Below are 14,577 nucleotides of genomic sequence, written 5' to 3'. Positions count from 1 at the left end.
GAATCCTGTGAATATCTATCCAGATATGTTTATTCAGGCAAATCCCTTATAAAGGCTATAAGTTTGCTTTTGATTGGGGGAGTAAAACAAGTACTCTTTGTTCTTGGTCACCTGCTTCATCTTTGTTAGGAGATTTGCTGAAATAGATGCTGTGATTGTATTGGTCCTGCTTACTATGGTATGGTATTTTATTGTAATATTGCATATGCTTTTAAGCTGATTTCATCAGACACTGTTTGTTGCCTTGGGAAAATATTGTATTTGGAAAGGCAGCTAACAAATTAAAAAAACTAACACCTGAAACAGTCCTTTTCTTTACTGATCTAGTTTAAAACTCTATTCTTTGAATGGGGAAGACCAGACCATATTTAATTCTAAACTTGCATATTTAAGTTTTGTTGCATCCAGATGTTTCTTTTGAGTTTTTAGTGTTAAAAAGTTTTCCCTTAAATATAATTCATCTGGCCTTTGACACAACCCATTAAAAAACCTATGCTGTTAGGCTTCATACTAGAAGCGCAACTACCTGACTAGCCATAGATCATAGAATTTCTAGTATGACCATTTTAGGAGGTTAGGAGTCTCAAGTAATACTTTTCCATACAAGGGCACATTCTCTACCTATACTCTTATCTAGTAACAGCTATACTCCCAAACAGAATAATTAGATTCAGTGAAGAATATCACAAGGAAAAGTGCCCCATGGGTATTATCTCACAAAGCCAATTGACTTGCCTCGTATTTTTCTTGTTCCTGAGGAGACTTTTAAATCCCTTATTGATAAGAAAATGCAGTTAATCTTCCATTCGATGGCCTTGTGTAAGGCCTACCATAAAAAATGAAAAAGCTATAAAGTCCATGCTGTTTTATGTAACTTCCATGGGCTACTAAATGCAGGATGAAATTTTTGTACCATCCTTTCTGAAGGCAAGTATAGTTTGCCATGTTGTTTATCTTGTATACTTGGAAATAAATTTAGCCTTCCATAATCTTCTAAAGAGCATCTGCAAACCATAATTTTCTACTTTGAAGTAGGTTTCTTAAGAAGAAAAATGACACTTTTCTCTGTCTTGATTCCCGGATTTAGGGTTTCCCCCCAGTTTTGTTGTTGTTTTGGCTTTGTCTGTCACTAAACACACATAAAAGTTAGTGTCACACTACGCAAGCATGTTTTTATTTAAAAAAAAACTTGAAATACCAATGCACCATAATCTCCTTTGTACAAGTAAACCTCACTTGAATAACTGAGAGTTACCGCCTTGATAGGAACTATGATAAGCTCTCACTCTGCAAACCATGAAACAGCCAGACTCTAAATTACAATAAAATACTGTTCACCTCTCCGCGAACCAAGAGAGATTAATGAGATGCTGCTGATGGGAATATCTGTGCTACTAGAGGCATAACGGGTCATAATCATTGTTCAAGTAGCCTCTAAAGGATGGACAGTAAAATGTCACAGATGGCTCCCAGAATGAAAGCTCAGCATTTCAACATACCCATAACCGAGACATCGTATTCTATCAGCAGAGTTGCTTCTTGCCCACATTGTTTGAGAATGCTCATGGCTTCGCTGTGTGATGTCCCGACCAGACGAATTCCATCAACGCTAAGCAACCTGTCACCAGGCTTTATTGTCCCCTCCCTGAAAGAAGATTAAAAGGACAGTCATTATTAATTTGATATAATGCAATTTGGAGACAGTAGGCATATGCAAAGTGGTTCCCTGACACACTCTTCTGACATTCGGTGCAGCTGCCTTTTCTCTTAATATCGATTATGACAGCAATACAGTTCAGGGATCACTAGCAAAAGGGAAATTGCTTTCATCCAAAAATCAGTGGAGAAATAGCAGCACATTGCTAAGTAACATGGACATTGTGAGGAAGTACAACAAATATTCCCTCCCACCCTCAAACAAACATGTGCCTATTTCAGTTAGGGCTCCACAACAGCATAAAAAATATTTATCAGTATATAGGTTAGTAAAATATCACACTTGCCTGCGCATCTCTGACCATTAAATACCAGGCTAAGTATAAAAGTCTACCCTGGAAGATCTGAGTTTTCATTTTTGGCACCTCCCAACTGGAAACGGGTTCCAGAATTGTGAATTGGTCTCAGGTCACCTTCAGGACGCAAAGTAAACTGCCCAAGGCATCCGCATTGCTTTGTAGCCAATATCTGGAGGCATCTCCTGTAGCAAGATCTAGGTGGCCACAGGAATTTCCCTGTTGCCATGTGTAGAGGGCCAGAATAATATGATTACAGGAACATTTAGTACTTCCTACTACTGTATAAGCCAGCTGTCCTCAACCTGGTTGGTGCTTTCCATATATTTTGGAGCACAATGTCAGACCCAGCCAACATGGCTAGTGGTCAGAGATGCTGGAAGCTGTAGACCTCTCCAAAGTATCTAGAGGGCACCAGGTTAGGCAAGCTATGAAACACTTTGTCATCTCTTCTAACATGTTGAATTGGGAGCAGTGGGAAGTATAAGTTTGCCCTTTGAATGTTTCATTGCCACACTACAAGAGTGCCCTTAGCCAGTGGCTGGTATGAAAGATAGCAATCTATAATATCATCCTGTCATAGTCAAAATTTTAAGCGGTGGTGAGGAACCTGGTGTCCTCCAGATATTATTTTTAAGTTGTATTCATTCAACTTGTTTTTATTATTGCTTGTTAGCCACCCTGAGCCCAGGCTTGGCTGGGGAGGGTGGGGTATAAATAAAAATAAAAATTATTATTATTATTATTATTATTATTATTATTATTATTATAGGACGACAGCATGCATAGGTCATGACTGTTGGACATGGTGGCTAGGGGTTGGAAGTTGGTGTCCAACAACATCTGAAGGGCCACCGGTTTCCCATTCCTGTTTTAGCAGGGGGAAGTTGTAAACAGCGAAGGCTCATTAACTTCACAGCCAATTTTTCAAGTTCTTGATTTCCTCCCTTGCGAGTTGAAAGGAAATTGACTAGTGTTTTTTCCTGGCCTTGGTATGGATCACAACATGCTCTCAGCTATAAAAGAAGATGCAAGAAAGAGATTTCCCAAACTACTTGTCTTTCATAGTATTTGCCCCATTCCAAATGTGATGTGCATGCAGGCATAAAAAACAGGGGGAAGTGAGAGATTCCTCATCAACATCTATGAAGGATATGCTCTTAGCAAGCACAAAGGTGGCTTATAACTGAGCAGAATGGCAAGTGAGCTAGAGCAATCACAAAGAATCACTGAATCATATTGGTTGACTGCAAACAAACATTCCTCACAAGAAAAATCAATGGCATTATTAAGAGATTTCAGATTTCTGCCCCCTCCAAAATGTTTACATGCACTAGAAGACCCTTAAGCTAAATTCCCATTCAGCCACAAAGCCCACTGGGTGATGTTTGATCTACATCTCAGCCTAATATCACTCCCAGGATTCTTGTGAAAATAAAAAAGGGGACGGGGATATTTGGTGCCTTGAGATCCCTGGAGAAGAGGCAGGATATAAATTCTGTGATGACAATGACACCTACTTCTATTAAATATGTATTAAGTAAAGTACCAACAAAACCTGCAAGGAGTTAGGGTTTGGACATTTTAAAAAATTAATACAGAACCCTTCTTCCAAAAGTGAAAGAAAAAATCTGGAAATGATAGGAAAAAACACCTTAAAGCTTAACAATAGGAAAGTTACAAGATAAACTAAATTTGCATACGGCAAAGTGTGTTCTATTCCTCTTGAAGCATTCAGAAATGATTAAACCCTACTTAACAAAACAAGCTGAGTCTCTCAATTAAAATTCATTCCATGTAGTCTTGTCCAATACCTATTATTACTAATACAATAAAATGTATAATTTATAAGGCACAATGGATAAGACGCGAATGTGTCTATTGTGCTTTGCAGATATCTGTCTTAACTGGCACCTCCCACCAAACAATTTATCCTTTAGCTTTTTGTATATCCTTTTCTCTCGTATATGTATGTGTGTGTCTACATGTTCTGCAGAAGACGAATTGTACCTGTCAGCAGGTCCTCCAGGTCTAACACACGTTATTACAACAGGACGAGATTTATTTCTGTCATCATGTGCTCCACCTAGGAAAAGAGAACGAAATTGGTATCTTCTTGCTACTCCTTGTCACTTCCAAAGCAACCATCTTGAAAAATCTGCAGCAGACACTAACAAAAAACCCTCTTCCCGTCCCCAATAAACCGCCCAACTTTAAGGCCAGTGAAGTAACTCTGTGGTGTATCGTTAGTTCAAGATCCAGAAGGGCTGGTTGAACACAATCCAGCTCAGGTTAGCTGTGCCCAAGTCCCACTGAAAGCAAAGGAATGGTACTTAGTGAGGGCTAAATTCTTGTTATATTAATTTCAAGCTGAAAAATTGGAGCAGGACAGTAAATACTGAAACCAATATACGCAACCTATGTAGGTTGGAAGTAGTTACCATACAGACAGCCCTTTCCTTTATGAGTCTGCTTGAATTCTGAGATCTACAAAAAGAGATACTTCTCGTATTCCTGCCAACATCTGAGGCAGAGATATGGGAGAGGGTCTTTTCTTTTTTTATATAAATATTTTTATTCATTTTACAATACAAAATTAAAAATATCACAAACAAATATCACATCACAAACATTTTCACAGAAACATTCTTTTGGACTTCCCTCAGCTCTTCTGCGAATCCTCCATTTTAATTCTTTCTTTCGCATTTCTTAATTTAATATTGCCTTTTATTAAAAACCTTCTCCCTCTCTACTCCCTTTTTTTACGGTATTTCTAATATTATTCTATCACAGAGCTTCTTGCAAACCAACAAACGTTATTTGTTCATCACATGGGAGAGGGTGTTTTCATTGGGTGCATCCTGCTTTTAGAATTATAGGGGTGCGTGTCTTGATCTCTTACATAGACAGGTCTCTATTTTATTTTATTTATTTCTGGAATTTCAAAACTGTTCTTCATCCATGTAGATCCCACAGTGGTTTACAAGCATTAAACACAATTAAAATGGTAAAACCTACAATGAAAAACCAAGATCTCTTAAAAAACCTGCACTTGGGGCAAAATAAAGCCGCAGCAGTTAATAATAACCCATACAGCCTTGCACAATCCAATTAAATTCTGCCGACGTCCTGAATAAACAGATGTGTCTGGACTGTCTTCAAGGGTCGTCCCACATGTAGAGCATATTACAGCAATCTAGACATGAAGTTACTTTCAATTTTTGGTGTTTTATTATTTTTTGGTATGGTACTGACTGGTGCTTACTTCTTCTGTTTACATGTTGCTACGTAGTATTTTATTGCTTGTTGTGTTTTTATTCAGATTGTCAAGACTGCCATGGGCAGAAAGGTGGAATAAAAATGTAAATAATAAACCTTTTTAAAAAACAAGGTTCAAGGAGTCAAATATTGGCACTTGCCTTAATCTAGATATTAGAACACAACTAACAGTAAGAACTGTGATTCTTAAACTGTGTAGGACAAGGGACATATTTACCAGCTCTGCTGTGGGACAAATAGGTGGAGAGAAAGGGGAATGGTAGACAGAATAGGCTTATAAGGGACAGCAAGCTCGAGAAATGAAGGGTTTGGAAGAACTTACCTCTTATTACAAACCCAAAAGTGTTCCCTTCTTTATGTAAAGTAACTTCCACGGTTCTAAAAACGAGACCTGAACCCTGTACAGCTGAAAAATTAAAACAAGTTTTCCAATTATACTATGTACAATAATAAAAACACTTACAGTCATTAATGAAGTACTTCTAATATAATTAATTCATTCAGATTTAGATTTAGGAAAAACCCCCTAAAATACAGGAACAATCAGCTTCTGAGAGGTTTCGACAGAGCCATGCTGACCTACACAATTTGAGACAGGTTTCTGTGTTTAAACAATGGTTTTGATAATCTTACTCCTCTGCCCTATAAGTATAAGCTTATAGAATTGTAAATCTTGGAAGAACTAAGGCTGTATTCAGCATTTCAGGTGTTTTCTGATTGATTGATTGATTGATTGATTGATCTTTGAAATCAGTCTTGCTAGATATCAGCATTAGAGTAATGAACAGCAATGCAGAATATATATATAACCTTCAGGATACTATTTATATCTTGTCAGCCTCAAAATATTCCTATAACCCAGGGTGCTACATTTCCAATTCTACAGCCAAGAAGCTGCAACTGAGATGTCTGCCAGTATTGCTGAGCTAGCAATTGAACACAAGAGTCTTCATTTCTAATACCCTCTTATTCATAGACAACACTGGCGTGTGTGGATGTACCTGAGAGGAAAGGAGAAAGAGAATGGTAAAAAGAAGTATGGCATGACAAGGAATTGTGTCCTTTGTTGATCAGATAGTGACAGTAATAGCTAGACACTGATCATTCAGTTTCATTACAATATATACTTGTACAAGGTCAGAAATTCTGAAAACTTAAATGAACAGTTATGGTTGTAACTGTAATGCAGCGTGACAGACTCATTTTTCGATTCAGTGGACAAAAATCACACACACGCAACATAACAGTGTAAACAGAGTTGTTACACTCGAAATATATGCCTTTAACCTATGAAGTTCACCGTATGCTCAGTTGATTAAGTTAATCAGAGCCCCTAATTCAGATCACAAAGCTTAATTATTGACACCAAAGAACATCATAAACAGAGCACTGAAGTTCAGAATTGTTAATAAAAACATCAAATTTAATTAAACGACCAGGACCTAAAAACTAAATATGTTCAAACAATTGAACACAATCCACCGCTGAGCAACAAGAACTGAACGTACCATTGATTTCAGAAATGGTGTGCTGGGTTGCACCTCTAATTTTTATGACTGGGATGCACTGAAATGACTATAAAGTCATTTTATTTCCCTCTCTGTATGTATGACTGCGCGTTTGTTTTGTACATATGAACAAGAAACAGAAGCCAACAAAGGGCTGTATGGACAAAGGATAAGAATGCATTTCAAATAAGGTCTGCCTTGCTTCCCAGTTGACCTGAGTGCGATGGGACAAAACAAACAGAAAATTAGTTTAGGGTGGGGGAAAAAATCTACCCCACATCCCACACAATGAAATCACTGGGTGCAGTATTAGCTTCTGGTGTGAGTGCTTTTTCTTATTTCCATGTAAGTAAATGGCCAACATTCATTAATATACAAAAGAATAAAGTGCTGCTCTTTGGGGAGAATGTTGTGATGGGGCTAAACAACTTGAAGTTACCAACTCTTCCACAGCTTCTTTTATTCACACGTACCCTAACTCAGCCAGACAGATGGGCAATTTGCTAGCGACTGAGACGAGTGAAGCTAAACATATAGTGATGGTCATGTTAGTACAAAACAATGAGACACCTGAAACTGGATCATGTGAAGAGAAAGAGTGGGAGCTGGGGGTGGGGGTGGGGAGAAAGCCCAATTTCAGCACCTGAAGGTGTTAAGTGTTCCAAACCATGGAATGTGGCGGCACTGTGGTCTAAACCACTGAGCCTCTTGGGCTTGCCGATTGGAAGGTCGGCGGTTTGAATCCCCGCAACGGAGTGAGCTCCCGTTGCTCCATCTCAGCTCCTGCCAACCTAGCAGTTCTAAAGCACGCCAGTGCAAGTAGATAAATAGATACTGCTGCAGCGGGAAAGTAAACAGCATTTCCCTGTGCTCTGGTTTCCATCACAGTGTTTGGTTGCGCCAGAAACGGTTTGGTCATGCTGGCCACATGACCTGGAAAACTGTCTGTGGACAAACGCCGGCTCCCTTGGCCTGAAAGCGAGATGAGCGCCGCAACCCCAGTCGCCTTTGACTGGACTTAACCGTCCATAGGTCCTTTACCTTTTTTTTTTTTTTTTTTTTTTTTTTTACTATTTCAGTTTTGAAAAACCAGTAACAGTTGAACATCCCCATTAACCTCACTCATATAAGAGTATTTTGCACACATAATTATCACAGTTTAGAACTCATTACTTACAGACTGGCGGTAGCTCATACTCCACTTCTAATACAACTCGCTCGCCAACGTTTTTAAGCAAACTGATGATCTCATCATGGCGGAACTTTGTCAGGTTGATTCCATTCACAGATTTGATGTAGTCTCCCACATCCAGTTGGTCACTCCTGCAACACACATGCAACCATCTTCTTCAGTGAAACTGTGTTGTTGTTTTTTACTTTGTCTTAATAATTAAGTAACTTCATTCTGAGCTAGTCTGAAAGAAACTGGAATACTGTTTTCTTATCCATGCTAACATATTAAAGGAAATGGATGAGTTAATACATTCATAGAAAGATGGTGTTTTTAATCACATCTTAGAATAACGAATACTGGGGAGAATAAGTACCCATATAATTTATTAGCATTGTTCTGTAAGCATACAACAAGATGTTACATGGGCAAGTTGAACATCTGCTTTATTTTATTTTTTACTGTATTATGCTGTAATTAGTAAACTAATTAAAAATAAAGGTGGGAAATGAACAACAAAAAAGAGAGCAACATTACTTTCAAATGTGCTGGGTAAGACCTGCAATGTTTACAAGTTAAAATACGACTGTATTTTGCTTTGAATCTGGTGACCAATGTCCCTTCTCTTTTGTATTGTTTCACATTATTCTTAATAAAAATTATATTATTTAGAATGTACCGGCCCTGAGTTCTATGGGTATAGGGCAGAATACAAATTTAATAAAATGATAATAAATATAATTATCTGAACGCTAATTATCCAAATGGTAATATAGCATTATACTAGGCTAGCCAGCATTTTTTATTTATTTATGCAGTGCCATCACTGTGCAAGGAGATTTGCTGGCAAAGAATAGGCAGGCCACTGCCCCCAGAGGAATAGGAGCATAGAAAAATGCCCCATACCAGATCTAACTATTTGTACACAGCTGTAGATACTAAGGACTGAAACAGGTTGCCCTTGCCTAGAGTGGCTGTATTCTACCACAGAGCTATGCAGGGGCCGCAGAACCCATTTTGCCACTTGAGGCGAAACAGAAATTGCTAACCTGCCCTGTTGCCACTGCCTGTGCCATGTTCTCCTCAAACAGTGGAGAAGCAATACTGGCATTGATGACAATTTCTGGAGAGATCTTACATGCTCCGAAGCTGGTGACGGGGGTGCTGATTTGGGGGCTTCTGCCACCTGAGCTGGTATCCCCCCAACCTGCTTAATGGCTGCATGGGTCCTGTAGCTATGGTTCCTCTCCTATTTAGTCAAGTTCATTGATTTAGTGAAGTTTGATTTGAAATATAGTGCAGGAGTATGTTATTAACTTGTTTCGGTCATCTTTAGACCTTGCCAATTAGACAAGTTAGCTCAAATACAATCCACTTAACTCTTTGTTTTACTTTATAAACAGTTGCTATCCAGTTTCAGCCAGCTGATAGCAGGAAGTCTTCTGCACAAGTCACTAACAATACAATGCTACACATTTCTGCTCAGAAGTAAGCAACACTGAATTAAATGGGGCCTACTCCTAAGAAGTTGTATAGGAGACTGCAACCTAAATGTCCTGTGCATATTTTAAAACGACATTCTTAACTTCGAAATAGGTCTCGATGCTAATTATCAAATTCAAAGGAAATTAATTATCTTTGATATTTTAAGCATCAGCCACTCAAGAGAAGCAGGGGAGAAGATGGTGCAAAAAAAAATAAATTGTTTCATTCTGTGTGTCTGTTCTGATATGCCAGCCTTAAGTTATCAGTAGACCTTTCTTATTTGTTATTGGAATTTTTTTAAGGCTTTCATACAATGTTCTGCTTTTTGGTTTGAGAAGTATTTACCGAGCGGCAATTCCTCCTTGACGAAGGTTGGACACTCTTGGTTTACCATCCTTGTCAATACCACCAGACACTGTAAGCCCCAAAGTTGTGCCTTCTTTCTTCATTAATTCAACTAGTGTTGAGCCCTTGAATTCCTCTGTTGAAAGAAAACGATTAGCATTTTAGAACTTTAAACAGTATAAAAGATTTTAGTGTTTAATTTTAATTTTCAGAAAAAGCTGTAATACCAGAAATGTTTGCTTTTTTTGGATTACTGTTGGTTCAGTAGCTGAGAACGTATTTACTAACCCTTGGCAGTTACCAGTGGCGAAGTAGGCAATTGCCCATGAAAGCTCAATACTTTCATATGTTTGTTAGTCTTCATATTGCCACAAGGCTCTTTGTTATATCTGGCTTTGAATAATTTTTTTTAAAAAAATAAAAAGAACACTTTGAGGTTTCTCCTACAATAAAGAGGCATATAAATAAGGCATATAAATTTTATGAAATAAAAGAAAAGCTAAGGTTGAGCTTAAAATGATTTAGCACTCAGAACCAAATCAGGTATCAGTTATTTCCCCAAAGTTTGCGGTGAAGAAATTACCTTATACCTTAAGGTCACACGCCAACAAAGAGCTAAGTGTGCTTAAGTGCATAGCACTCTTGACATAAATGATAACCATCTCAGAGAGCTTATTTAAATAATGATTTGTTTCGCTAAGTTCTTGCATAATAAAATGACTGCGGCTGACTTTTGAACCTTAGCACTTAAATCTGAAAAACCCATTTATGCTTAATAACATATAAAGTTTGGAATACTAATTTGCCCCTCCCTTCCCCTTTTCACATGTGCTAAATGAAGTATAGTGACATTTTGTGCCTTAAGGGAAGTACAACCCATTGATGTCTACTCAGATGCACATTCAATTGAGTCCAGCAAACCTATCTCAGGTAAGTGTGAACAGCGTTGCAGCCAGGTATTGAGACAACAAACACTTTGGGTAAGAAGAAGAGGAGGAGTTTGGATTTGATACCCCGCTTTATCACTACCCGAAGGAGTCTCAAAGCGGCTAACATTCTCCTTTCCCTTCCTCCCCCACAACAAACACTCTGTGAGGTGAGTGGGGCTGAGAGACTTCAGAGAAGTGTGACTAGCCCAAGGTCACTCAGCAGCTGCAGGTGGAGGAGCGGAGACGCGAACCCAGTTCCCCAGATTACGAGTCTATCGCTCTTAACCACTACACCACACTGGCTCTCAAGTCCATTATGGATCAAGTCGCACACTGTATTTGGGGGCCAGGTAGGAATTTTCCATTTGGCATCGGCCATCTGGTTTTCACCTACCTCGTAGCAATCGTCACAACTTTGTAAGGTAGTTAGGCATTGGGTGAGTCTATATCTTGACTGAAGGGGAGGGTGTAGCCTCTGCCTTCTCCTTGTGGGAAGACAGTATCTACACCTGGGCAAATTTGCAATACCTGTATGGAAACATTCCTTTGACCATATGCTGCTGCTGTAACATACGGAAGGCAAACTATTGAGGCTAAGAAGCAGAGGAAGGGGAATTTGTAATCAATTTTTTTAAAAAAGGAATTAGGACAGAATGTGGCGGCATGGCTACCAATCAGCACAAAAGGCAGGGGGAGAGGAATCTAGGTCTACAAGAAGCCTCAGAACCAAAGATGCTGAGAATGACACATTCAGGTATCGCAAACAGGTCACCGGCAACAGAATTGTTAACTTTGACAGAGTTTCCTTGGAAAGAATAAGTCAGGATTAAAGGGCGTGGGGGACACAGGATGACATTTTGACGATTACATAATTGTGTGGTAGCTGCAAAAATTGTGCATACATGAGCAGAACTGATTCCATAATGAATACATCTCAGAGGACTGTAAAACAAGCAAATCCTGTCTTCAGCCCTGATTATCGTGAATGAGCCTTTCTTAATTTCAGATGCTGTGCCAACTCTGCTTTGCTCGGCTTAATTTACACAAAAAAACCCTATGGTTTTGCATAGCCTGGCACTTGATAAGACCCAAACAATAAGATGTTATTTTCCTTAGGGAGCTGGAGTTCTCTCTTCAGGGCTTTGACATATAATACACTTTAGCTACCAGTAACTGGAGGGGAAAGGAAAAAGTTTTGTTGCATTTTTAATTTGGGGGCAGGGTGTTAAGTTGTGGGTGAACATATCAGACGACACAGCGATTCTTCAAACAGCTCTTGTTTATTCACAGGCCAGAACAGAACTGAACTGAAGGGTTCAGCCAGCCTGCTTATATAGAGCTCCACTAGAACGCAACAGTAACCATTTCCTGTAACTATCCAATCACTGAACGTCACTTTCAATCCCTTATTTGCATATGCGGACCTGAGTGAAAACTATCTACAGTATCCCCCTGCTGGCCCAGGGTGAGAACTTCAGTACATAACACAGGGTGTGTGTGTGTGAGATTGTGTCACCTTAATAAGTCGAGCAGGTTTGTAAAAACACACTACAGCAAGTAGAGAGAAGGCACCTCAACTCACACCTGTCTCTTCTGCATTTTTCTGTTATGTAGAAACCTGCCCTTATTCTTGGGTTGCACCCAACTAAGCCATACTCAGAGCAGATCCACTGGAATTAATAGACATGGCTCACTTAGGGCCATTAGTTTCAATTGGTCTACTCTTAGTATGACTAATTTGAGCGCAACCCCCTTACCTTATTGTTTATAAATTCAGATGCTGTGGCAACAATTCTCTGTTCTGCTCATCGTTTACTTTCTGCACATCTTTGTTGACCCAAACCACTCTGAGAACTCTCATATGGAATCAATTGTAAGGCTTCAGTATAAAGCGAGGAGTCCTTGAAAATGTTTACACGTAACGTGGCTGAACTCCATTTGAACAGCGTGCAGCAACCTTCCATTTATACCAGGTAATTCAATTTTCTGATTTTTTAAAGAAGTTGTGGGCTTTAAAATCAGAGTGAATGCCTTTGTTCCTATATTTTCCCTACCCCCTAGTAAATATCACTTGAGAGGACATATATACAAATGCTTGTTAGCTCAATTATCAGGTCACGATATTCATTTCAGACTCAGGGTGGAATCCTATGCACAGAACAAAGAGAGAGACTAATATCCAAGTAAATAATAGTAGTAGTTTTTGTTGTTCTGCATAAAAGCATAACATTTTCCTGAAAAATGAGTGATACAATTCGTGCACAGAAAAGGGTTTGCAGCAAAACATTTCAAGAGACCTAGAACAGAACAAAAGAGCAAAAAAGAGCTTTAAAATAATTCATAAGGTGTTTTCTTGCAAGGCATACTCAGTATAAACATATTCTAGTCTAGCGATAAAACAAGTGAAGAATGATTTCTAAACAAACAGCGATAACTTTATCTTTCCAATTAAAAAACAAAATAGAAAATATACAGACAATGGCTGGAAGCACTGGGAGAAGTCTTACATTTAGGATTTTTAAAGCACAGATAATATTCCATCAATTGAAGCTTGATATTTTCTCAAAGTCAATTGAGAACGGTGACTGGGATTTTTAATCTCCTCCAAATTCAAAGATTTAAATAAACAGTGCATCACATTTTGAATTGGAATCCACATCTAAGATCCCTACCATTAAAGGATTCAGATGAAGGTTGCTTCAAGACTAAAATAAGACACAAGAAACTTGAAAGCAAAATGGTAGTTTACATTAGAATGTGCTGCACCCCAGAAAAGCTAAACATTTTTGGCCCTTTCTGTACTATACATTTAATGCAGTATAATTTAACTTTAAGCAGTCATGGCTTCCTCTGAAGACCCCTATTCCTCTCATGAAGCTACAATTCCCAGATTACATTAGGGAAGAGGAATTTATTGTAACACCCCTCTGGGAATTGTTGCTCTGTGAGGGGAATAGGAAGCTCCTAACAACTCTCAGCATATACTGAAATATACTCAATATATAAAATATACTCTGAGTATATCTGAAATATACTCAGAGTCGCAAAGTGATTTCATGTTCTTTATTCAGCTCATAGTGGTGAGGAGGAATGGAAGTCCCCTCAAAGTATCTGCTTTATATACATTATTTACACAATGGGCTGCACGTGATTGGCTAATTCTGGACTTCTCCTGTAAGCCAATCAGGTTGTGGATTCACTTCTATCTGGAGCTGGATTGGGTGGCTCCTGCCGACCAATCATACTGCTGCATTGTTCTAGGACCAATCAGACTGCTGCATTCTGAATCCTATTGTTCTAGGACCAATCAGACTGCTGCATTCTGAATCCTATTGTTCTAGGACCAATCAGACTGCTGCAGTTTGGATCCTATTGTTCTAGGACCAATCAGACTGCTGCAGTTTGGATCCTATTCAACTCAGTACGTAACACTTAACAAGCAACAGTTCTCAGGATTTGGTGGGGAGGGGAGTCATGGCTGAACAAGATGGCTTTAAATGTACCAGTATATTGCAGATGGGGCCCTAGTTGCTAACAGTATTTTGCACCCAGAAAGATTTCCCATTTCAATATGTTTAAATGCATTTGAGAAGAGGTGGAGAAATCTATAATTCAGGGGTTCCTGCAGGTCTAACTTATACTTTTACTTTCTAATCAGGTTCTGTACTTGCTGCCTGAGGTTCTGCGTAAGCATAATGAGCTAATGGCAAGGAAGAATGAAGATGGACGTAGTATTTTGCTTGCGCGTAAAGGCCACAATCCAGCCCCCTTGGGAAAAAGACACAATGACACATGAGCGTCAGGCTGTGGTTTAGATATGCCCCACAGCTCTCCCTGCACTCCCATTG

At 38.9% G+C, this 14,577-nt stretch overlaps 1 protein-coding gene across 19 annotated transcripts in view; it reads right to left on the bottom strand.

Annotated features, from left to right (window-relative positions):
• GRIP1 (glutamate receptor interacting protein 1) overlaps positions 1-14,577 on the bottom strand; it is a 332,684-nt gene that overhangs the window by 59,016 nt on the left and 259,091 nt on the right. For all 19 annotated transcript variants that reach the window (XM_081022289.1, XM_081022294.1, XM_081022298.1 and 16 more), the window contains 5 exons: positions 9,801-9,936; positions 7,977-8,122; positions 5,614-5,697; positions 4,023-4,098; positions 1,500-1,645 (listed from right to left, as the gene is read on the bottom strand). In XM_081022289.1, the coding sequence (XP_080878415.1) occupies positions 1,500-1,645; positions 4,023-4,098; positions 5,614-5,697; positions 7,977-8,122; positions 9,801-9,936 (588 nt within the window). The remainder of the gene's footprint in view (positions 1-1,499; positions 1,646-4,022; positions 4,099-5,613; positions 5,698-7,976; positions 8,123-9,800; positions 9,937-14,577) is intronic.

The sequence above is a fragment of the Podarcis pityusensis genome (assembly GCF_964106645.2).
Source record: "Podarcis pityusensis genome assembly, chromosome: 10".
NCBI classification, from domain to species: Eukaryota; Metazoa; Chordata; class Lepidosauria; order Squamata; family Lacertidae; genus Podarcis; species Podarcis pityusensis.
This window is presented reverse-complemented; position numbering and strand designations above follow the sequence as displayed.